Consider the following 24,749-nt stretch of genomic DNA (forward strand, 5'->3'; position numbering starts at 1 on the left):
ATCCAGTAACCTCTGAAAACCAAAAGTTTGTTTAGAACTTGGCAGCGTAATCTGATTTACCCTGTTCTTGGTGGGAAAACCTGACTTGAACTAATGTGTGAGGCTACATATAAGCATTGTCTTATTTAGGGTGAATATCCATATAGTTCACTGCAAGTGTATTAATGTATTTGAATACACGTACTGACCCACAGTTTGTTGGGGTTGTTACCTAATACACGTTTTTTGTACTGTACAGTAGGGATGATGACTAAAATTTTCTGAATTCTAAAATATCTTACCCTAAGGGTTTTACATAGGGATTGTGAATGTATAATACCAAAAAAAAAAAAACCAACAATATATATAAAAAGCACTTGATAAAATTTAATTCATGAGAAAGCTACTAAATTATGAACAGATGAGAACTTACTTGAGAAAAGGTATCTATAAATATGCAAACAAGTGAAATCTACAATAAGCATCATCCTAATTAGGGAAATGGATTCCCTTTTCAACCAGGAACAAGACAGAATGTACACACCATCACCACTTCCAGTTGGTATTATACAGAGATCCTAGTTAAAGCAGTAAGATAAGAAAAAAAATTAAAAGGATGAGTATTGGAAAGGAAGAAACAAAATTGTCACTCTTGGCTGATGATATGATTGCCTATGTGAAAGCCAAAAGGGATCTACAGATAAATTATTAGTATTAATAAAAGAGCAAAACAGCTCCATATAAGATCAGTAATCGTCCGTTGCATATCTATACATCAGCAGTAAACAACTAGAAAAAATAATCAGAGGAGACACCGTTTTTAAAAGCATGGCAGATTATCAAGTGCCTGGGAGTAATTGTAACATCATGTGCAAACCTCCGTGTGGCGGTTTTTTTTTCCGTGTGGAAAAGTATAAAATTTTATTGTAAGACATTAAAGAAGATCTAAGTAAATGGGGTCACTATTGCCTTCCTATCCATGAATATGGCTTATCATAAAGAAGTTATTGCTGTTCAGACTTATCTCTAGATTCAGTGTTGTTTCATTCAAAGTGTCAAAGATTTTTCAAGAAATTCTGCACTGATTCTAATAGAAATATGGAAGAGTAAATAGTAAAACCAAATATTGAATAGCCAGGACACTTCTGAAGAAGAAAGGCAGAGGTAGAGTGGTGATGATATATGTGCTTATTCTATCAGATAACGTAAAACTTTAGTATTTAACATAATGTGTTATTGGCTCAGAGACAGGCACATTTACCAGTAAAACAGAACAGAGTGCTCCCAAATACACAGACCTCTGACTTGGAGCTGTCCTTCCAAGCCATGTGAGGCTGTTGAACACTTGAAATGTGGCTAATCTGAATTGGGATATACTGGTCTACAGGGTGAATAAAGGCTTCCCTGAGACTTGTCATTTTGTCAGATCTGATAGATGAATTGGACTTAAGTAGGGGAGTGGTTTGGTGGATGGAAGAATATTTAATGCTGAATGAATAGAATGTGCATATTCTTGAAGGAGGTCACTGTGGCTAGTCATTGATCTAAAGCTGTCATTGGCAAACTTTCTGTAAAGAGCAAGATAATAAATATTTGAGACTTTGAAGGTAATACCTCCTGTATTATAATTGCTCAGATCTGCTGTAAAAAAAAGCAGGCATGGACAACATGTAAGTGAACGAGTATGGCTTCTTTTTATTTATTTATTTTTGGCTGCATTGGGTCTTTGTTGCTGCGTGCGGGCTTTTCTCTAGTTGTGAGCGAGGGCTTCTCTTGTTGCGGAGCACGGGCTCTAGGCACACGGGCTCTAGAGCGCAGGCTCAGTGGTTGTGGCACAGAGGCTTAGTTGCTCCTCAGGATGTGGGATCTTCCCAGGCCAGGGCACGAACCCATGTCCCCTGCATCTGCAGGCGGATTCTTAGCCACTGCGCCACCAGGGAAGCCCAGTATGGCTATTTTTAAAAACAGACAGCAGGGTGGATTGGTCCCCTAGGCCATAATTTGCTGATACCTGATCTATGGTAGAGAATAATACAAGGAGAGATTTGAGGCTAGGGACTAGATGCAGACCTTTTTAGCACTGTTAGGAATTTTTGTTATTTAGCCTAAGAGTAAATTGAAATTAACAGAGTTAGTGGATCTGAAATCACTGGGTTTCTGTATGGAGTATGGGTTGAGTGATACAGAAGACCAGTAGGCATTTACAGTAGTCTAAGCGAATCGTGATAAAAGCTTTGAATAGTTGGAGTGGGGAGGGAGAGTGGTTTCAATGGATAGAATGGGATGGATTTGAGAAATACTTAAAATATATAAGATTTGGTAATGTATTGCATATGTGGGGGAAGAGTAAAGACGATGAAAGAGATAGGAAAGATATCTCCTTGGTTTCTAGCTTGTGCAGCTTAATCAGTGATGATGCTGTTCCTGACGTAGAGCATTGGAAATTTGCCAGGTTTGGAGTGGAGGGATGGAAATGAAAACTTTTAGAGTTCAAGTGGAGATATCAAATAGGCAGTTAGATATATAGGTCCTCAGAGAAGAGGTCTGAGTTGGAGATATGCATTTAGGAGACAATGAAGTAGAGATGGCAGTAGATGAAATGACCTAGGGAGTGAATGCAGAGGAGTGCCTAACACAGCCTAGACCAATGTTGAATGGCCAAGGATCAGAGAGGATCCTTAAAGGTAGGGAGAGTAAAAATAGACCACTTACCCTTTCTTAGCTCATTCCCTCACCTGTAAATTAGGAATGATAATGTTTCGCTTGGAATTGTGGTAGAAATTGGAACTGTGTGTCTCAAGTGCCTGACATACAGCAGTGTTCAATAAATGCTATTATAGTGTGCTTCAGGCCTGAAATATCCCAGTATACTCTGTCTGTATTTCAGAATAGTCCTTTGACCCATTTGCTGGATTAGTCTCCTGACTCATTTTTAAATTAAATACTCCTGTGATTTCTGATCCTGAATTTATGTACTTCTTCTTCTTCTTCTTTTTTTTTTCTAAGAGAAAGTTCATTCTCTTTACCTTCATTCTTTGATTCCAACATGGGAGCTATAGTCTAGGAATATTTTCTCAGGTTCCTTGACATTGGAAAATTATAACTTTTGGGCATTAGTGGCATCTAAGGAAGGCTCAAAGATCTGTTTCTCTTAATGTGGGCTTTAGTTGTCATTCCTGCCAAGCAGAGAAGGCTTTATGCTTAATTATCTTTTGTTCTATACCCCAAAATGAGTTTAGTGTTAGTTGTGGGAACAAAACCTCTAAGATATTTCTTGATTTGCAAGGATTTTCTTAAGTCATAACCCGTTATAGACATAAATATTTCTATGTAAAGGAAATCTTGCAAAACAATACCTACTTTATAAGTTATTTTGATTTTCTAGTCTATTGCAGTGAAAAAAGGGGTGCTGGTTGTGACCTACTGAATTGACTTTAACTTAACAGGTGCTTGAAAAATAGTGCTTAAGAGAATGAACTGAATGAGAAAATTTGAGTTGTATTGATAAAATTGCCAGTTTTTAACATCCATTCAATGCGATATACTTGTGTTTAAACTAGTTTGTTTTTTCTTCAGTATCCATTTCAGTGCTGTCAGCTTGATTCAGATAGTAAATAGTAGAATACTTTGTGAATTTTGTGGTGCATTAGAATAAGCTGGTATTCTAATGATTTTTTTTGAGCTTTTCTTTAAAATTGTTTTCCTGTCTTATTTCCAGGTCATGAATCTTTTCATCCTCTTATTTATATTAGCAACTACCAACTCCTATTTTACTCTCAAATGTTCCATCCAGTCCTTATTATTTTCTCTGTTTTATTGGTCCCTTCTTATTGAACCCCTCTATCAAATAGTATCTTAGAAGATTCTGCTGCTTTAGCCATTATACTAGGGTTTGGAGCCTGTTTAGGGAAGAATACCAAAATAGGTATGTTTTCTTCAAAAAACTGAAGAGATATCTATATGTATATATTGAGTCGAAGATGTTAATTTAGTATTAGTAGATAGTGAACTGATACCAAGCTATTAATAGGGTAGATCCTTTAGAGTATAGTAAATCTTAAGTTTAGAATTATTTGACTTCTGACTTCTAGAACCTACAGTCTTTATTAAGTAAAATACCTTTTGAAAACACTGTCAACCAAACAGTGGTGACCAGAATTTTCTCTTGATTTATAGATTGTTCATTCCAGATATAAAAGTAATGAAGTATATGAAAGTATGTCTGTGGTGAACTGCTGTTTGTCTGTATCAAAATGTATAAGTTGTAGGGTAAGTTTGCTTTTTATTTTTAGTGTATATCACTTAACCTCTTGACAGTCACTTAACTGACTGTCAGTGTTCACATCTGAGGTTCTTGGAAGAGTTATAATTAAGGCTAAATAAAAATTGGATGGGGCTTCCCTGGTGGCGCAGTGGTTGAGTCCGCCTGCCTATGCAGGGGACACGGGTTTGTGCCCGGTCTGGGAAAATACCACATGCCGCGGAGCGGCTGGGCCCGTGAGCCATGGCCGCTGAGCCTGCACGTCCTGAGCCTGTGCTCCGCAACGGGAGAGGCCACAACAGTGAGAGGCCTGCGTACCGCAAAAAAAAAAAAATTGGATGATTAAAGAGCTTACTGTAGGAAGAGCAATACTTACAGATCAGATACAGATAGAGTAGTTTGCACTTTGTTTAATGAGCTAAGTCATTTAACAAAGTCTTGAACTGCTCGACAGTTTCAGGTTTTCTATTTTTCACCTATTTTTTGGGGAGTACCTTGGTTAGATTTCTGGGCAGTTGATAATAGGGTGCCCATTATATATGTTATTACTTTGCAGACACTTCCTTAGGGGAGAGAGTGAGGGTCACTTTTATAAAGGAAGTATGATCAGAAGAATGAGAAAACTGCTTTCCCAGATTCCTCAGCCAGCATCTTTTCCAGCCTCATTGCCATGAGTTGGGTCTTATATCCATTCCTGACCAGTAAAGTCTGGCCAGAGTTGGAGAATTATGCTGTTGAATGTAGGCCTGAGCCTTTAGAGCTCTTGGCGAGGTTGGCTTCCCCCAAATTAGGGTAATTTCTAAGGGATGAAAACTGCAGTGTCTAATGCAGGCTAGATTTATATGTTGTTTATAGTTGATCTCCATGGCCTAGCATAGTATGTTGTACTATGATCAGTTGAAGTCAGTAGGAGTATATAGGTTTGTTTTTGTAGTGGTAATGAAAGAACCATTTATGGGTTTTTAAAAATAATTACATTTATTTTGACTCAAGGAAACTGTTGTTTTATTCAACAAGCATCTTACTGAATGCCTTCTATGCCTGAACACTGTCCAAAGCTAAGGATACAGGGATGACTTGGTCATGGGCTCTGCTCTCAGGCATTCAGTCTAGTACATTTGATTTTGGTGAAAATTAAACATATTTTATATTTTCATCAAGGTTAGTAAAACTTCTGGTTCTTTCATATCTCTCATTTCATTTGGAAAGCATTTACTTAGGAGTCTTAGTAACGATTTTTATTGCTTTCATATTGGCTAAATATGTTCTACATCTGACTGATTAGTTCTAAGGTGTTTCTGAAATTTCTCATAAAGTTAAAATTGGTTTCTTTCGTAGCATTTCTGGTGCTGGCGACATCAATTTATGGTATGATGTAAGTGTGGATATATAATGTGAATATTTCTGCCTACATTTCACTATTTGCTGTTTCTTTGAATTTGTTCTGTGCTGTTGGGTTGACCATGATCTGTTACTCTTCAAATTCAGAATGAAATGTAACGAGATGGTTAGTTTTTAAAGTATATTTTGACTGATGTGTTCTAATAAGACTCAGTTTAAATGATTGTGTCAGTGGTATGCTTGTTTTCACTAATTTAAAAGCAAATGTAAATGTCTTCAGTGTGCCTTTCTATTCAAACTTTGTGTTTTTACTTAGTTTTCATAACAGCATGTTGAATGTTTAGCAAAAACTGGCATAGCACAAATTATTGAAATTACTCTTCTGCAGCACATTCATTATATTAATTGTTAGACTATATTTAGTTAATATATCAAGGAGGTACTTTACCTCTATAACATAGAATACTGCGTTCTTACTATAATTTTATATCAATGGGCAATTGTTACTATTCCAAGACTTATAAGTGAGTTCATAGGGTTGTCAATTTTATGTGCTCCAAAAATTTATATACTACAAATCATCCCACTCAAACCTAGAAGAGTTATTTCCACAGTAGGTATAGTTTTATGATTTTCAGCTCTGTAATGTGTTCTTGTCATCTCAGCTGATGTGTTGAAAGAGTCCTCAACAGGGCTTAATCTATGACTGTGTTAAGAGAAACCTCAGCGGAAGGAGGACTGCTTTTTAAAAGTAGTAATATCTGATGTTTACAGTTCTTACAACAGGATATAAGGGTGTGACAAAAGTGATCTTGAGTTAGTATCTAACTTTGTCCATATAAAGGTACACCTTGCATATGTTTGTGTATGTGTGTGTAGATGTTTTGAGCTTTTTGGAAATTGTTCTTAGCCTTTGAAAATCTGAGGAAAGGTTTGGATATTTTAACTGGAAAAATGCACGTTCACAAAATTTTAGTGGCATTTTAAGGGTGTCATATATACTTTCTAAAGTATATATGGACTCTAGAACCTCTGTTGATGTAAGAGAAGAGAAGAACACACTTGAATTTGTCTCATTCTTTACTGATGCTCTGATTTGCAATCTTCAGAGTGACAGAAAGAACCTAACAGATGACATGGGAAGCAAAGGGAGAAATAATGGTTTTAAGAATGAAATGCTGGGTATAATATAAAACTTATTTTGATTTGAATACACTTGAAAAAATATTTTTAGGGAAGTTGGGAAGAAATCACTCATCATTAACTTGAATAGCTAGATGTTTTGCTAGGACCCTCTCCAGGTGACTCCAGGTCTAATTTTTTGTTAGTAAAGTTGTTAATGGCATTAATAAAATGCCTGCCAGGTAGATAATATATGTTGAAATGCTTTATAGGAAGGTGTCATCTTAGAGATGAATCAGTGCAAGAACCAGTTTGTCTGATACATGTATACAAGAACCCAGACCACATTTATTTGCCCTCAGTTATTTTCTCTTCCCTCTTTTCACCTAGTGTTAGGTTAAAGGGTCTGAAAGAGCATTCACAACATCCAGCACCTAACAGCTTTTAGAGAATTAAAAAAAAAAAAAAAGGATTAAGTAGACCTTCATGGAGTACTGACTCTAAAGACTTCTTTTTTATGTTGATGTGTTATGCTATGGTGTAATACTTATTCTTCCCACATAAAGTAATCACTTTCTAGTAGTTTTATTGCTTTGTAGTTTAATAAGTTTTGTTTTTCTTACTACATTGTAAGCTTTTTGAAGGTAGTTATGATTATCATTCATCTTTGTGTACCGTACAGTAGTGATTCTCTATCTTGAATTATGTATTGACTTTTTTTTTTTTTAAGTTAAAGTCTCAGACTTCCCAGGGCTATATCTGTAGCCATCTCCCAAACTTGAGTTCTTAGTCCTTGATTTTATTAGCCTAGCGCAATGGTTCTCAACCAGGGTCAGTTTTGACCTGCAGGGAGAATCTGGCAATACCTAGAGACATTTTTGGCTGTCACAACTCAGGTGGGGAATTGCCACTGGTATCTGTTAGATTGAGGCCAAGGATGCTGCTAAACACCCTGCAATTCAAAATGTCAATAATACTGAAGTTGAGAAACCCTGTGTAGCCAAATGTGGTCTTTAATGAAATTCCTGTGAGATTCTAGAAGTCAGTCATACAAGGCTTGTTTGTACTTGCTCATTAGGAAAGGCAGGTTTTTCCTCACAGGTCATAGATATTTCTTCCCTATCCTCACCATGATTGGGTAAGGATGCATTTTCAGGAAGGAGGTACTGTGGGTCAAAGCCACATGCTCTTGCTATTTAACTTGTCTGATCTTTATTCTGCTGCGAAACATGTTGTTTCCATTTCATTGTCACAGTCTTAGTTGAGGTTATCATAACTTCTTACTTGGATTATTGCAATGACCTTTTTTTTTAAAAAATCTTTTTAATTTGAGGTAATTGTAGATGGACATACCATTGTAAGAAATGATGCAGAGAGATTCCATGCACCCTTTGCCCAGTTTCCCGCAAAGGTAACATCTTGCAAAACTAGTAAAATATCACAAACAGGGTATTGACATTAATGTGACCCGCAGATACTTTAGTCCCCCAGGTTTGCTTGTACTTGTGACTGTGTGCACGCATGCGTGTGTGTGTGTGTGTGTGTGTGTACTCTATGCATATTTTCACACGTGTAGCTTTGTGTATCATATCCTGCACAATACCTAGCATGATGTTATTATGCACATGGTAAATGCTCAGTTCTTACACACTGTTGAAAGTACATTACCTTATATCCAAATGAATTCACATAGAGTTGGCTATTTAATCCTTCTTGTAGTTTTATGATAAGAATCATTATTTTGTATGAATCCTGATTTTATTAGGTTCAGATGCTTAAGCTTAGATACATCTATATAATGACTCCCGTAGTAAAAAAAAAAATTAGGTATAATGAAACTGTTTGCATAACTGGTAAATAAACTAACAGTATTTTGTATGTTTATTAACAGAAATCTTATATGGTAAAGGCTTTCTCTGGTTCTTGTTTATAATTTTGTTTGCTGCTGTTAGTGTTGACTGAGCACCCACCATGTGCCAAGTTATAGGTACTAAAAAGGAAAAGTGGACAGTTTCTAGAGTATTTTGGAAGTCATACCAACAGAGCTTCTTATGCATTCGCTGTGGAGAGTAAGGGAAAATCAAGGCTGATTCATAAATTTATGGTTTAAGCAACTGGGTAGATTTAGATTTACTGAGATAGTGAAGAAGGTTAAGGGTGAAAGGTATCAGACCAGAGAGACTCAAGACATCTGTTTTGTGCTTTTTATATTATGTTTAAAATATCTATGTTGACATCCCAGTGGAAGTATAAAAGTTAGATTATGAATCTGGTATTCAGAGGAAGACTTATCAGGTTATAAAAGGATTGAAAGTTATGAGTTTAGATAAATTCACGTAAGGACAGAGAATAGCTAGAGAAGAAGGGAGGGGCTCAGAAGTGAGTTTGGGTAGACCAGGAAGACTTGTTGGCAGGTGAAACCAATCCCACTACTGGGCATATACCCTGAGAAAACCATAATTCAAAAAGAATCATGTACCACAACGTTTATTGCAGCTCTATTTACAATAGCCAGGACATGGGAGCAACCTAAGTATCCATCGACACATGAATGGATAAAGAAGATGTGGCACATATATATGATAGAATATTACTCAGCCATAAAAAGAAACGAAATTGGGTTATTTGTAGTGAGGTGGATGGACTGGAAACTCATACAGAGTGAAGTAAGCCAGAAAGAGAAAAACAAATACCGTATGCTAACACACATATATGGAATCTTTAAAAAAAACAAACCAAAAAAAGGGTTATGAAGAACCTAGGGGCAGGACGACAGGAATAAAGATGCAGACATAGAGAATGGACTTGAGGACACGAGGAGGGGGAAGGGTAAGCTGGGATGAAGTGAGAGAGTGGCATGGACTTATATATACTACCAGATGTAAAATAGTGGGAAGCAGCCGCATAGCACAGGGAGATCAGCTCTGTGCTTTGTGACCATCTAGAGGGGTGGGATAGGGAGGATGGGAGGGAGACACAAGAGGGAGGAGATACGGATACGGGGATATATATGTATAGCTGATTCACTTTGTTACAAAGCAGAAACTAACACACCATTGTAAAGCAATTATGCTCCAATGAAGATGTTAAAAAAAAAAGAAAGAAAGAAAGAAAAATGAATCCCTGGTGAGAAAAAGGAAAAACTGGTAAAGAGTAGTGACATGGGAGCCAAGAGAGCAAGTGTTTAAGGAGGAAGTGATCAAGAAAGAATGCTGCTGAGAGCTCAAGAGGAATGAAAAGTTTCTTTTTGATTTGATAGTGTGGAAGTATCTGATCTTGACAAGCAGTTTAGTGGAATGGGAGAGAAAGCCAGATGGAAGCAGGGTGAAGAATGAATGGGATGTGAAAAGTAGAGATAGATGTAGATGACACCTTCAAGAAGTGTTTCTATGAAAGGGAGCAAGATTTGGGTCAGTAGCTAGAGTTCAATAATGGGATCAAAAAAGGGTTTTGTTTTCATGTTTGTTTTTAAAAATGAGAGATATTATATTTGTATATTCATAAGAATGACCCAGGAGAGGGACAGGTTGATGCTATGAAAGAAGAGGCGAGGGGATATTGGCTTGTATGAACAGGGGATACTACAGTCATAGGAAGGAAAACATGAATCAGGGTAGAGATACATAGGTGGGTTGGTTGTAGGTATAAATGAAGAAAAGGGAATTCCTATTTGTCTTTTCCAATGAAATGTGAGTTGAGGACATTAGGAAGAGAGAGGGTAGGTAGTGCTTGTAGTTACATGAGTTTCTTTAATTGTACAACTTCTCAGAATTTTTTAGCATGCTGTGATATGTTGAGAATCTCTTGAGTGTGGGACAGAATATATAGGGCGGGACCAGAGAAAACTCAAATTGGAAGCCATTGGGGAGAAATTTGATTTCCTATTTCTTTCCATTTTGAAAAGAGGATTAAAGTTCATATATCATAGACATAAAATTTTAAATTAATCTGTTTTTGGCTGTGTTGGGTCTTCGTGGCTGCGTGCAGGCTTTCTCTAGTTGTGGCAAGCTGGGACTACTCTTCGTTGTGGTGCGTGGGCTTCTCATTGTGGTGGCTTCTCTTGTTGTGGAGCATGGGCTCTAAGCACACAAGCTTCAGTAGCTATGGCACACAGTCTCAGTAGTTGTAGCTTGCGGGCTCCAGAGCGCAGGCTCAGTAGTTGTGGTGCATGGGCTTAGTTGCTCCACGGCATGTGGGATCTTCCTGGACCAGGGTTCAAACCCATGTCCCCTGCATTGGCAGGTGGATTCTTAACCACTGTGCCACCAGGGAAGTCCCGCATAGACACAATTTTTTAAATCTTGATTTTTTTCTGGTTACACAAGTGATCTTTATCTTTTCAAAAAGTACTTCCTTTACAAAAGGAAATGTACAATTTACAGTGAAAATTCTGTATAACCTCCCCCCAGTCTTTTCTTTCTCTTTCCTTCTATACCCAGCTCTAAATTTAAGGGTATCGTTGTCAATAGTTTGGTATTCGTTTTTAAATTTTTGCTATAATATCAACATAAATGATTTATTTTGATGGAATGGAATTATACTATTTATCCTGTTCTTAAACTGTAACATATATCAGTATATGTAAATCTGTTAAAATCAGCCTTCTTAATTCATCTTTATTATCATTAATTTTGGTGTACTAGATCTTGACAAGGACTAAAGGAGATCATTTAAAATTTCTTATTCTGTTTCCATAGAGGTACATATTTCTGCTATACTTTGTTTCTGCTACTTGGTGGATTGAATTCTAGGTAATTGTAAGTGAGTCTCTTTTGTATAGTTCAAAGCTTTTTGCTTAGAAGACAGCTGCAATGTTAACCTTGCTCTTGTAAAAACAAAAAAAATCATTATTTTCTCCATCATTTTGTTTTCAGTTTTTAGCAGTCTGTTTAAATGGCATGTGGTTAGTTAGTCACGTTTAGTTTTTTGTGTTTTTTTAAATGAATTTATTTATTTGTTTGTTTGTTTTTGGCTGCATTGGATTTTCAATGCTGCGCGAGGGCTTTCTCTAGTTGTGGCAAGCGGGGGCTCCTCTTTGTTGTGGTGCACGAGCTTCTCATTGCGGCGGCTTCTCTTGTTGCGGAGCACAGGCTCTAGGCGCATGGGCTTCAGTAGTTGTGGCACACGGGCTTACTTGGTCTGTGGCATTTGGGACCTTCCCGGACCAGGGTTCGAACCCATGTCCGCTGCATTGGCAGGCAGATTCTTAACGACTGTGCCACCAGGGAGGTTCTCCTGTTTAGTTTTGTACCAAGTCTGAGAGTCTTTTATAGCTGATCTGATCTTAATCCATTTACATTTATTTTTTAATTTGCTTTTTTCTTGTTATCTATTTTCTTCATCAGCAAAAAGAGAGAGAGAAATAAAGGAACTAATAGTTATTCTTTTTCAGATTCTTTTCCCTTGTAGATTATTACCAAACATTGAGTATAGTTCCCTGTGCTATAAAGTAGGTCCTTGTTGGTTATCTATTTTATATACAGTAGTGTGTATATGTTGATCCCAAGCTCCTAATTTATCCCTCCATGCCCTGTCTCCGCCCGATGATGTTTCATTATGTGTTTAGGATTTCTAGGGCAGTTCGAGAGTGCTATAATTTAAATATTAACTATTACATATTTGAGAACTTAAAAAAAGCTGTAGTTGCTTGTTACACACATTTGGATGACATACTGGCTAAATAAAGAATCTTTGACAAATCTTTTTCCCATGAACATTCACATAGAAGAGTCTTCTGACTTCCCAAGTTTTCGTGAGAACTTTGAGGCTAGCCTGATATTTTCCCTCCTTTGTTGGTCATTGGTTTCTTCTGCCTAGATGCTTTTAAGATTTTTGAAGCTTACTGAGTTCAGCAGCATATGTCTGTAACTTGATGGTTTACTCCTATTTGTGGTGATCATTCAATCTACAAATTAAATTCATTATTTCAGAAGAGACCTCGACTATCTTTGCACTTTTCTCTTTCTCACAAGCAGAATTCCAGAGCATTGGAGTATGTTAATGAACAAAGCAGATAAAAATCCGTGCCCTTGTGTGGAGCTTAAATTGTAGCAGGCGTACACCAAAATAATAATGATGATGATGATATATGAGAAAATTTATATAGTGTTGTGGGTAGGAAAAGCAGTGTAAGAGGGATTAGAAGTACTGGGCAGTAGTTAGAGGAAGACAGGCCATAGATCACAATTTTTAATAGTCCATGTAGGCCTTATTGAGAAGGTAAAGGGAACAGCCAATGCAAAAGTCCTAAGTTAGGAGCATGTGTCACATGCTAAAAAAGCAAGTAAGCTGTGTAACTTACTTGCACAAGGAAGTAAGGAAAGGGAGTAAAATGATGGAGAAAGTAGAGGAAAATGAGGTCAGAATATATAGAAGCCGAGTTCAAAGCATGCTAGATTATATATGGCCTTGAAGGCTGTTATTTGTGGGTCACTATCATTCTGGGTGCTTTATTGAGAACGGTATGTAGAGAATGGTGGTAGAAGCAGGGAGGATTGATTGAGCAGTCAACGCAGTAATCTACATATGTGAAATGGTGATAGCTGTATGGACCAGGGAATTAGCAGTGAAGATGGTTAAGATCTCATAGATTTGGAAGTAAGGCATGAGAAAATAAGAGGGATCAAAAGTGACTCCAAGATTTTAGCCTGGCAGCTGAAAGGATGGAATTACCAGCAACTGAGATGTAGAAGGCTGAAGATGGAGCTCATTTTAAGGAAATCATCAGGAGTTCAGTTTTGCATGTTAAGAAAGAAATATCTCTTATACATTCAAGTGAAGAGTCAGGTAGAAGGTTTCAAATGAGTCTGGAGTTCAGGAGAAAGAGCTGAGCTGGCAGTATTAATTTGGGTTAGCAGCATATGGATGACATTACCAAGAGGGTGATTATAGATATTGAGAAAAAAAGGCAGGGACTGAGGCCTGGGGTATTCACAGTATTACAAGGTTGCCGAGGAGGGCCAAGCTAAGGAGACTAATAAGGGGAGAACAAGTGAGATAATAGAGGTCGTCTCCTAAAGAGAGTGACTGCTGAAAAGTTAAGTAAGATGAGAGCTGAGAACTCACTATTGCAAAACAGTCATTCGTGAACTTAATAAGAGCAGATTTAGTGGAGTGATGAGAGTGATAAACTAATATAAGTACATGTAAGAGGGAATGGAAGGAGAGGAATTGGAGACAGCTAGTATAGATGATTTATATAGAGTTTGTTCTACAAAAGGGAGTAGAATTCTGGAGCAGTAGCTAGCAGAGAGAAGAAGATTAAGACTTCTTTTAAAAATGGGAGCAAAAGTATTTTTTGGCGTGTGTCAAAGAAATGATGCAGTAGAAAAGAGAACTCTGATGATCTTTTCCACTTTTTTCTGATCTTTTCAATCATATTGGTTCTTTTACTAAAGAGGTATTCATTTCTTTAATGGGTTTTTTTCTTCACTTTCTTTACATTTTGCCTCTGGTTGTCTCATTTCTTCTTTAATCTTTTATTTCAAGAATCCCATAATAATTTAAGAGAATAGAGAAGTCCAAAATTTCTTGTTTCCTGGATTTATTCTTTGAAAGCGTCCTCAACTGTTTTTTGCTACTTAAGTTTTCTGCAGTTTGTTGGTTACATACGAAGCAATTGAGGTATTGTTTTTTTCAGTGTTATTGATTGTATCGACAGTATTTATTGAATATTTGAGGATGTTGCTTAGATGCTCTCCTTTGTTGTGTTGCTGATATTGCTGAAGTGGAAGAGCAGATTCTGTAAAGAGCTATTTATATGCCTTTTCCTGGTCCTGTTTACTTATACTAATGATAGTTTTTAATATCCACTGGACACTTAACTGATAACATTGTTTATATTATTTGTGAAATACAGTGTTTATTTTACTGGATATGCTTTTGCAGACATGAGATTTGCCTAAGTGGCCAGGAAGAAAAGACCATGGGTATTTGCATTTAAGCAGAAATTAAGATTTGTATGAATGTAGCAATGAATCAAAAGTTGGATTATCATAAATCAGATCCTGTTTTCCTGCTGGCATAATTATTTATTGGGACCTGCCATTTCTGACTATTGGTTCATCAAAAGTTATAGATATAAATGACCAAATAACCATATGCCTCATCTTTTTCTTGCATTTCAGAGAACCTTGATGGGATTTTATAGCAGTTGTAATCATCTAGCCTTAGTTTAATTTATGAAATAGATTTTAAATTATATAAGTTAATTTGAATTGGTATAAATTTGTAGCTATAGATTAGCAACTCTTAAGTAAGGGTTGTATGTTAGAATAATGTAGAGTTTTTCAAAATTCACATTTCTAAAGAACTCCCTGAAGTGATTCTTACGCTTAAGAACTATCACTTGTAGAAAAAAAGTTATATATGTTTTTATTCATCATAAAAGCTAATATAGGAATGTCTAATTCAAAACTATTTTCCTACATAGAGTTTTCTTTTGCACCACTGTAAATTAGTAGAAAAATTGGTAAAGTCACATAAGCTTTTTATGCTTTTTTTCCCCATATATGTGAACTATAACTTGACTGTCAGGGCAGTTGTATGTTAGTAAATTATCCCTTTATACTTTGCCAGAAATTCCATGCTATAAGCCACTTAGCATTTCATTGCCTCAGATTACTGGTGTAATCTGATCTTGGAGTAACTGCAGAATTAAATAACTGGCCCTTGTAACTTTATGGACTTTGAGGGATGGATATTCCCTGAGCATAAGCCAGAGAAATCTACCCCCAATTTTAGTGAAGTATTCAGAGTTTAGTTTGGTTCCTAAAGGGTAATATAAAAAGAGAATTTCTTAAGAGTTGATTGGAACAGTTAGGACTAGCTAGCTTACTTTTCTTACAACTTTGTTTTTTAGGTGTCATTGCAGATTAAGATCTTTTATTCCTGTTGCTCTTGCCATAGGTTAGGCATTTGCTGTTTTCATTAATTTGCTTAAGTGTAATCTTTTTCACCACTGTATTATCTCTCTAAACAAAAGCATCCATCTTTGGCTCAGTTTTCACTTTTGTAATCAAATGGTGCAGCTAATAGTTTGCAGGCTGGAAAGCACCTTAGTGCTCCTGAGAAAGAAGAGGACCCAGTCGCTATATCCCTACCTCAGCTTTGAAATTACAATCTCTTCATTTCTACTTTCTTGCACATTGTTCTGTTTTGGTGGTGGTGGTAGTGGAAGGATTGTTTAAGGAGTAAGGAAGGATCCACACTACTTGACTTGGTGGGCTAGGTCTTGAGCCATACCAAGTATTCCAATGCTTTGTTGGTAACATTTCAGACAACTAGTTATATTGTATGTAATCTGTACCTACCAGAGTTTATGTAATCTGTATCATCAGAGTGATAATAGTATATGAAGACTTAGAAGTTGGATTTCATGAGATCTGGAAGTTTGCTAGGTAGAGCAGCCTGAAATTGAAATGAAGAAAGGACTTGATTGATTATGCAGGGTATCAGTTGCATAACTTGGAACTTGGAAGAACACATTGAAAGATCAGTCCATCCAAAGGAGAGACTCCTCTGGAAATTAAAATGAGGACTGTTGCTTTAAGCATTGAAAGCTCTGCCTGTGTTCCCTCGCCTGCCCCACACACACTTTTCTGATTAGAAATGGTATGTTTTTATGTGATTTGTAAGTCAGTAACAATACTTACGACAAATATAAATACACCCTACTTAAGGAAGACTGATTCAGAATCTCCTTAAGGGTTGAATTCCAGGCAGTATTTCCTTAGGTTTTTGAAATGTTCGCTCCCTGGTTAAGAACCCATTTTCTCCCAATGCAATATTGAGATTAAACTTTGAAAATTCTTACGTAATTTTGTTTATTATTGTGAAAATGTTTTGTCCATTACTTATAAAAATTATCTTTTTGGGGGTGCTTAATAAAACATTTTTAATAGACTAAATTAACATCTCCTTTCCAACTAGGATGTTATTTTCTTTTATAAAAATTATCTTAATATTTAAGAAATAGAGTCAATAGATAGGAAGAAAATGGGGTAATGATGGGGTTAAAACTCATGGAGTTGCATAGCTTCATTGTATAATCAATAATTAAAGCTATGTTATATTCTTACTAATATAGCTATGCACAAAAATCTCACTTGGAACTTCCCCAAAGACCAAATAACAAATGCACCAATCAACAGACCACACTGAAACTGTGAATTGAGCATTGCTTACTCCTAGTTTCTCCTTTTCACTTGGCATTGAAAAATGATCTTTTCTAATTTCCTTACCTATCCAGTTTTCTAGTATTTTACAAAGGGAAAAGTTTCTTCTATTCAGTCATTTTTTTGTCTGTTCACTTTTGTCTCTTTCTTTTGGTCACGTTGCTGCTTCTAGCAGAATTTTTTAAATGAACCTGGTATTAATGGACATTTAGGTTGGATATGGCTTTTAAATATATCTTTTGATACAAAATGTTTATTTACATTGCTTAATACTAATGTTTTTCTGAAGGAAATTAATTTTAATAGTTTTAACTTGAATATGTTTTCTTATAGCAAAAAAAGAAAACTAAGAACTTCAATCCACCAACACGTAGAAATTGGGAAAGTAATTACTTTGGGATGCCCCTCCAGGATCTGGTTACAGCTGAGAAGCCCATACCACTATTTGTTGAAAAATGTGTGGAATTTATTGAAGATACAGGTAGGATAGAAGTATCATTGCAAGAGGTTTGATATAAAATTTCACTTTTGCTACACCAATAGTTTGTCAAATGTTCCTGATTCAAGCTAAAATTTGAAAGAGGAGTATCGTTCTCATTAGGATTGATTATCTTGAGTATTAATTCTAGATGTAACCATCTGATATTTGAAAGCAGTTTTGTTGTTAGCCAGTCATGCTTTTGTTGGACTTCTCTTTATTAAATGGCTAAGTCAAATACTAAAATGTTAAACTTACCTTTTTCTGGAATTTAGAATAACTCAGTTATTAAATTATGCTACTGTTTAATCATAGTTATGATTTAAATCAGTAATTTGAATGTTTGCAACATTTTAAGTCTAATACTATTTTTTAACTCATTTTACACGTGAATTTTTCTTTTAAAAATTCATAGCAATATTTGTGAATGTGCAAGAGGTAGCTTGTGATGTTACTATTTATTCAGCAGCACTAGCTTAATAGGGTTTGTATGGTTTGAGTTGTATTTGTAAGGAGTGTGTAGATATCCTCACTGTTTTAAAAACAAGCCTGCTCTTATGTTTACTTTGATGAAACTATTCAGAAAGTAGTCAGAGTTGGGTTATAAAGGCAGAACATTATGTTTATGTGCATTTAAAATGAATACAAGTTAACCATGAAGCTTCAGTGATTTGAATAGACTCCAAAATGTAATGGTTTGAAAACGTGAGCTAATTTCATTTTAGCTTTATTTATTCTTAATGACCTCTTTTGATAAACAAGTATTGTTTAAAGAATAAACAAGCTAGGATGCCCATGTCCTATCTAAAAAATCAAGCTATTTTTACTTAGGTGTATGTACGCCATACCATTTAATCTTGACTGTCAGCTATGTTCTATACGTACATATTAGGTTGTCCGGTGAGAAGTGCTAACTTTCAGTTTTAATAACGATTGGAATATGGGGCAATACCTGTTATCCACTGGTATTAGAGTTGAAATAGCCTATCTTCTCCCTTAAGTTAATAAATTTTAATTTATAGAGCCTGTATTTGTATATGCCTTTAATCATTTGTTTTTTCCTTCAACAGAAGTATTAGGCAAATTTCTTTATGTATTTCTGTCCATCTTTAGCATAGTAGAAATGCAGAGGTTCTTATAATATTAGCTATCTGCTTTGAGGTAAAAGAAATCTCATTTTCTCTAGTAATATAATTAGGCCTTGTGGATATGACTGAGCAATTCAAAAAGACTTTTCTTTAGTGATTAGAAAATAATAAATTAATAATGGACTGCATTTTGTACATTTATTTTTATAATTAAAAAGTCCCACTTCTTGAATATTTTCATGGTAGTCGAGTGATTTGGCTTGAGGAAAATAAATTCCAAGTGTAAGATAAAATGAAAATTCTAGTTCAATTCTTAGCAACATTTGAATTAGTTCAGTCAACTGGCAGGTAATTTATATATTTAAGTGCTTTGTTAGAAGTATACTTAGGTACCATAAAACCATAAGAATACTTATATAAAGATTAAAGCTAGTTCTTTTGTTGATGTAGTAGTATGTATTATTTTGTTACTGATTAATGCTAATCCATTTTAGCAGAAATTCTCAGTTGTTTAAGAATTGAATATCAGATTCTCATTATGGACTGGAGCAGCCATCTCCATATTTAAGGTTTAACTTGTAATGTAAATATAATCAACACCCTTGTTTAGAGGACTAACCTTCTTTTAAACAACCCTGAAGAAAATATGGTGGAAGTTTTTAAAATCAGCTTTACTGTCATAACTTACATGCAATAAAATTTGCCAATTTTAATTATACAGTATGAGTTTTAATAACTCTGTAGTCATATAAGCACCACTGCAATCAAGATTTAGAACATTTTTATCACCTCAGAAAGCATCTAGTCTTTTGTCAGGTATGATGTTAGCTCTCAGTTTTTTGTAGATATTCTTTATCAGGTTGAAAAGTATCCTTCTATTTTTTTAAAGAAAGCACTGGCTCTTTTATTTTTATTTTTTTTATTTTTTAAGATTTTTATTTCTTTATTTTTTTTCAGTCTGTCGGGTCTTAGTTGCGGCACGTGGGGTCTTCGTTGAGGCACGCGGGATCTTTCTCGTTGCGGTGCTCGGGCTCTTCGTTGTGGTGCTTGGGCTTCTCTCTAGTTGTGGCGTGTAGGTTTTCTCTTCTCTAGTTGTGGCCTGCGGGTTCCAGAGCGCCAGGACTCTTCAGTTTGCAGCACGCTGGCTCTAGTTGAGGCACATGAGCTCAGTAGTTGTGGCATGTGGGCTTTAGTTGCCCTGCAACATCTGGGATCTTAGTTCCCTGACCGGGGATTGAACCCACGTTCCCTGCATTGGAAGGTGGATTCTTTACCACTGGACCACTAGGAAAGTCCCAATCCTTCTATTCTTAGTTTGCTGCATTTTTATCCAAAATGGATGTTGATTTTGTCATGTGGCTTTTCTGCTTCTGTTGATATGATCCTAGAGTTCTTATTAAAGTCTGTTTATGTGGTGAATTATATTAATTGATTTTATTTTTGAGGGTTTTTTTTTTTTTTTTGGCTGTGGGATCTTCATTGGGTCTTTGTTGCTGTGCAACGGGCTTCTCTTATTGTGGAGCACAGGCTCTAGGCACTCAGGCTTCAGTAGTTGTGACTCATGGGCTCTAGAGCGCAGGCTCAGTAGTTGTGGTGCATGGGCTTAGTTGATCCGCGGCATGTGGGATCTTCCTGGGCCAGGGCATGAACCCGTGTCCCCTGTATTGGCAGGTAGAATCTTAAGCACTGTGCCACCAGGGAAACCCCATTAATTGATTTTTAAATGTTGATTTTTAAACTAACCTTGCGTTCCTGGGTTAGTCATACACCATTTGGTCATAATGTTTTATCGCTGGATCCAGTTTGCTAAAATGTTAAGGTTTTCTGTATTCTAAGAAATATTGGTCTATAGTTTTCTTTTCTTGCAGTGTCTTTGTCTGGTTTTGCTATCAGGGTAAACCTGGCATCATAGACTGAGTCTATTTTCTGGAAAAGTTTGTATAGAATGGTAATATTTTTTAATTAAATTTCTGTAGAATTCACCCAGGAAACTATTTGGACCTGGAATCTTGTTTGTGAGGAGGCTTTTAACTATACGTTAAATTCCTTTAATAGATAGAGGGCTGTACAGATTTTCAGTTTCTTCAGTAAGCATTGATTGTGTCTTTCAAGGAGTTTGTCCATTTCATTCAAGTTGGCAGAGGTGGTTTATAAAATTCCTTATCATACTTTTAATGTCTGTAGCATCTGTCTTCTCTTTTGTTTTTGGCATTACTGATTTCTTTTATTTGTCCTCTTGAGAGAGGTTTATCAATTTTCTTGATCTTTCAAAGAACCAACTTTTGGTTTTATTGATTTTCCTCTCTTGTCCATTTCTAAATTCACTGAATTATACTTTTTTTTCTGTTTTCCTTCTTTCTGCTTTCATTTTGTTTCTTTATAGTTTCTTAAAATGGAAGCTAGATAATGATTTTGACCAGTCTTCTACTATAATGTTAAATGTTTTAAAATTTCCTGTAAACATTATTTTAGCTGTATGCCACTGATCTTGATATGTTGTTTCCATTTTCATTCAGTTCAAAGTACTTTGTAATTTCTCTTTTGACTTTTTAATTTAACTCATTGATTATTAAGAGTGTTTTATTTCTAAATGTTTTCCAGATATCTTTCTGTTATTCATTTCTAGTTTAATTCTGTTGTAGTTGGAAAACAGTTTGATTTCAGTGTAAGTTTATTGAGACTTGTTATTTATAGCCCAGAATGTGGTCTGTTTTGAAGAATGTTCCATGGAGCCTTCACCAGAGTGTTTTTTAAGCTGTTGGGTGAAGGGTTCTATAAATGTCAGGTCAAGTTCTTGAGAGTATTCTCAAGTCTTGTCTATCCTTACTGATTTTCTTGTTGACTTGTTTTTTTTTTTTTTTTGGCGGTACGCAAGCCTCTCACTGTTGTGGCCTCTCTCGTTGCGGAGCACAGGCTCCGGTCGCGCAGGCTCAGCGGCCATGGCTCACAGGCCCAGCCGCTCCGCGGCACGTGGGATCTTCCCGGACCGGGGCACGAACCCGCGTCCCCTGCATCGGCAGGCGGACTCTCAACCACTGCGCCACCAGGGAAGCCCTTGACTTGTTTTTTTAATCGAGTACTATTGAAATCTGAAATCATGATTGAGATTTGTCTGTTTCTCCTTTCAGTTGTGTTAGTTTTTGCTTCATGTGTTTTGAAATTCTTTTAGTTGCACATACATTTAGGATTATGTCTTTTTTTATGAACTGACCTATTATCATTATGAAGCATTCTCCTTGTTCTGAAGCCTCATTTGTCTAAAATTAACATAGCCAATGGTATTTTCTTTTGAGTAGTGTCTATGTGGTATATCTTTTTTCATCCTTTCATTTGTATCTTTATATTTAACATAGTTTCTTGTGGATAGCATATCTGAATCTGACAATCCACTTCTTTTAAGCAGAGCGTTTATTTGATCATTGGCTTTTCATGTAATAATCAGTATAACTGGTTTTAAATCTGCCATCTTGTTTTTATTTTTCTTTTTGTCTCATGTGAACATTATTCCTTTTCTTTTCTTTTCCTGCCTTCTTTTGGATTAACTGAATATTTTTTATTCTATTTTAACTCCAATGCCAGGGATATTAGTTATATTTACCTGTTAGGATTTTTTAGTGGTGCTCTAGAATTTGAAATAATAAAAAGTTCAGAAAGTTAAAAAGGCATCAGTTATCACTTTTATACCATCCTAGTGACTTTGGTTTTTAAATGAATGGACAATGATGTACAGTTTTTACTATGTGGCCACTGGTTTAAAAGATGCTGACTTTATTTTTTCATTCATTTTTGCGGGAAAAGGGGACTTGTGCATAAGGTCAGTCCTGCTCCCTCAGAATCATGTTAAATGTGGCTAACAGTGTGGTACAGAACTGTAGTTAGTTGTGCATTTGTGATTTTTATCACTCTGTTTGTTTAATCACAGTTCATCTTCAGGCAACATTACACCACCATGATATGTAGCTTAAGAACCTTGGACCAGTTCATTTAACCCTCCTATCCCTTGTTCTTTTGTTGTACATTTTAATTTTCCAATATGTTTTAAACATCACAATATATGTTCATAAGTTTTGCTTTAAACAGATAATTATCCTTATTTTTGAAAGATATCACATACTCTACAATTCACCCATTTAAATTGTACAATCCAGTGGTATATTTGTATATTCACAGAGTTGTGTAGCCATCGGCACTTTCAATTTTAGAGCATTTTCATCACTCCCAAAATAAACCCCACCCATTAAGCAGTCACTCCCTCTTCTCCACACCCACCCCCCTTAACTTTCTGTCTGTATAGATTTACCTGTTCTGGTCTTTTATGACTGGCTTCTTTGATTTAACATAGTGTTTTTTAACATCAGTGTTAGCATCTATCAGTACTTCATTCATTTTTATTGTTGAATAATTTTCCATTGATGAACATTTGTGTTGTTTGCCACTTTTTGACTATTGTGAATATTGCTGCTGTGAACCCTCCTGTAAAAGTTTTGTGTGGACACGTTTTTCACTTCTTTTGAGTATATATACCTAAGAGTGGAATTTCTAGATCATATGGTAGCTCTGTGTTTAACCGTTTGAGGAATTTACCAGACAGTCTTCCAAAGTGGCTGCACCATTTTACATTCCCACCAGCAATATGCAAGAGTTCCAGTTTCTCCACATCTTTGCTAACACTTATTTTCTGATTTTTTGATTATAGCCATCCTAGTGGGTATGAAATGCTATCTCATATGGTTTCAATTTGCATTTCCCTGATGACAAATGATGTTGAACATATTTTCAGGTGTTTATTGGCCATTTGTATATCGTCTTTGGAGAAGTATATATTCAGATACTTTACCTTTTTTTTTTTTTTTTTTTTTTTCCGGTACGCGGGCCTCTCACTGTTGTGGCCTCTCCCGTTGTGGAGCACAGGCTCTGGACGGACGTGCAGGCTCAGCTGCCATGGCTCACGGGCCTAGCCGCTCCGCGGCATGTGGGATCTTCCCAGATCGGGGCACAAACCCGTGTCCCCTGCATCGGCAGGCAGATTCTCAACCACTGCACCACCAGGGAAGCCCCTGGATACTTTACCATTTTTAAATTGAGTTGTTTGTCTTACTGTTGAGTTTAAGAGCTCTTTATATATCCTGGATACAAGTTGCTTTCAATATGACTTGCAAAATTTTTTTCCCCAGATTCCTTATTGGTATCGTTTGAAGCACAAAAGTTGAAAATTTTGATGAAATCCAGTTTTTAAAAAAATTTTGTTACTGTGCACATGGTATCATATCTAAGAAGGTTTTACCAAACCCAAGATCACAAAGATTTATTCCTATATGTTCTTCTAAGAGTTTTTTTGGTTTTAGCTCTTTCATTGAGGTCTATGATCCATTTTGAGTTAATTTTTGTGTATGGCACAAGGAAGGATTCCAGCTTGATTCGTTTGCTTCTATGTATCCATTGTCCAAGCACCATTTATTGAATTGCCTTGGCATTCTTTTTGAAAATCAATTGACTGTAAATATGAGTACTTCTGCACTTCCACGTATATTCCATTTATCTATATGCCTATCCATTTTTTTAAAATATATTTATTTGGTTGCACTGGGTCTTAGTTGTGGCAGGTGGGCTCCTTAGTTGTGGCTCATTGGCTCCTCAGTTGTGGCATGTGAACTCTTAGTTGCAGCATGCATGTGGGATCTAGTTCCCTGACCAAGAATTGAACCTGGGCCCCCTGCATTGGGAACATGGAGTCTTAACCACTGCACCACCAGGGAAGTCCCTATGCCTATCCTTTTTTGCCAGTACCACTTCGTTTTCATTATTTTAGCTTTCTAGTAAGTTTTGAAATCGAGAAGTGTAGTCTTTCAACTTTGTTCTTCTGATAGTTCTAGGCTGTTGATGGATTTCTTTTTTCTTTTCAGCTTTTTTTAAAAAAAATTATTTATTTTTGGCTGCGTTAGGTCTAAGTTGCTATGTGTGGGCTTTCTCTAGTTGTGGCAAGCGGGGGCTACTCTTCATTGCGGTGTGCGAGCTTCTCATTGCAGTGGCTTCTCTTGTTGCGGATCACGGGCTCTAGACGCGCGGGCTTCAGTAATTGTGGCACATGGGCTCAGTAGTTGTGGCTTCTGGGCTCTAGAGTGCAGGCTCAGTAGTTGTGGCACACGGGCTTAATTGCTCTGCGGCATGTGGGATCTTCCTGGACCAGGGTGCGAACCTGTATCCCCTGCATTGGCAGGCGGGTAACCACTGCGCCACCAGGGAAGCTCTTCTTTTCAGCTTTTTAAAGACTGCTTCTTGTCTTCTGCATGATATTTAAAAGGAAA

The 24,749-nt window shown here is 36.3% G+C and overlaps 1 protein-coding gene across 4 annotated transcripts in view; it reads left to right on the forward strand.

Moving 5' to 3' along the window:
• ARHGAP5 (Rho GTPase activating protein 5) overlaps positions 1 to 24,749 on the forward strand; it is a 74,253-nt gene that overhangs the window by 18,449 nt on the left and 31,055 nt on the right. For all 4 annotated transcript variants that reach the window (XM_024741998.1, XM_024742000.1, XM_024741997.1 and 1 more), the window contains exon 3: positions 17,212 to 17,359. In XM_024741998.1, the coding sequence (XP_024597766.1) occupies positions 17,212 to 17,359 (148 nt within the window). The remainder of the gene's footprint in view (positions 1 to 17,211; positions 17,360 to 24,749) is intronic.

Source organism: Neophocaena asiaeorientalis, unplaced genomic scaffold (assembly GCF_003031525.2).
Source record: "Neophocaena asiaeorientalis asiaeorientalis breed wild unplaced genomic scaffold, Neophocaena_asiaeorientalis_V1.1 scaffold83, whole genome shotgun sequence".
In the NCBI taxonomy this organism is placed as follows: domain Eukaryota; kingdom Metazoa; phylum Chordata; class Mammalia; order Artiodactyla; family Phocoenidae; genus Neophocaena; species Neophocaena asiaeorientalis.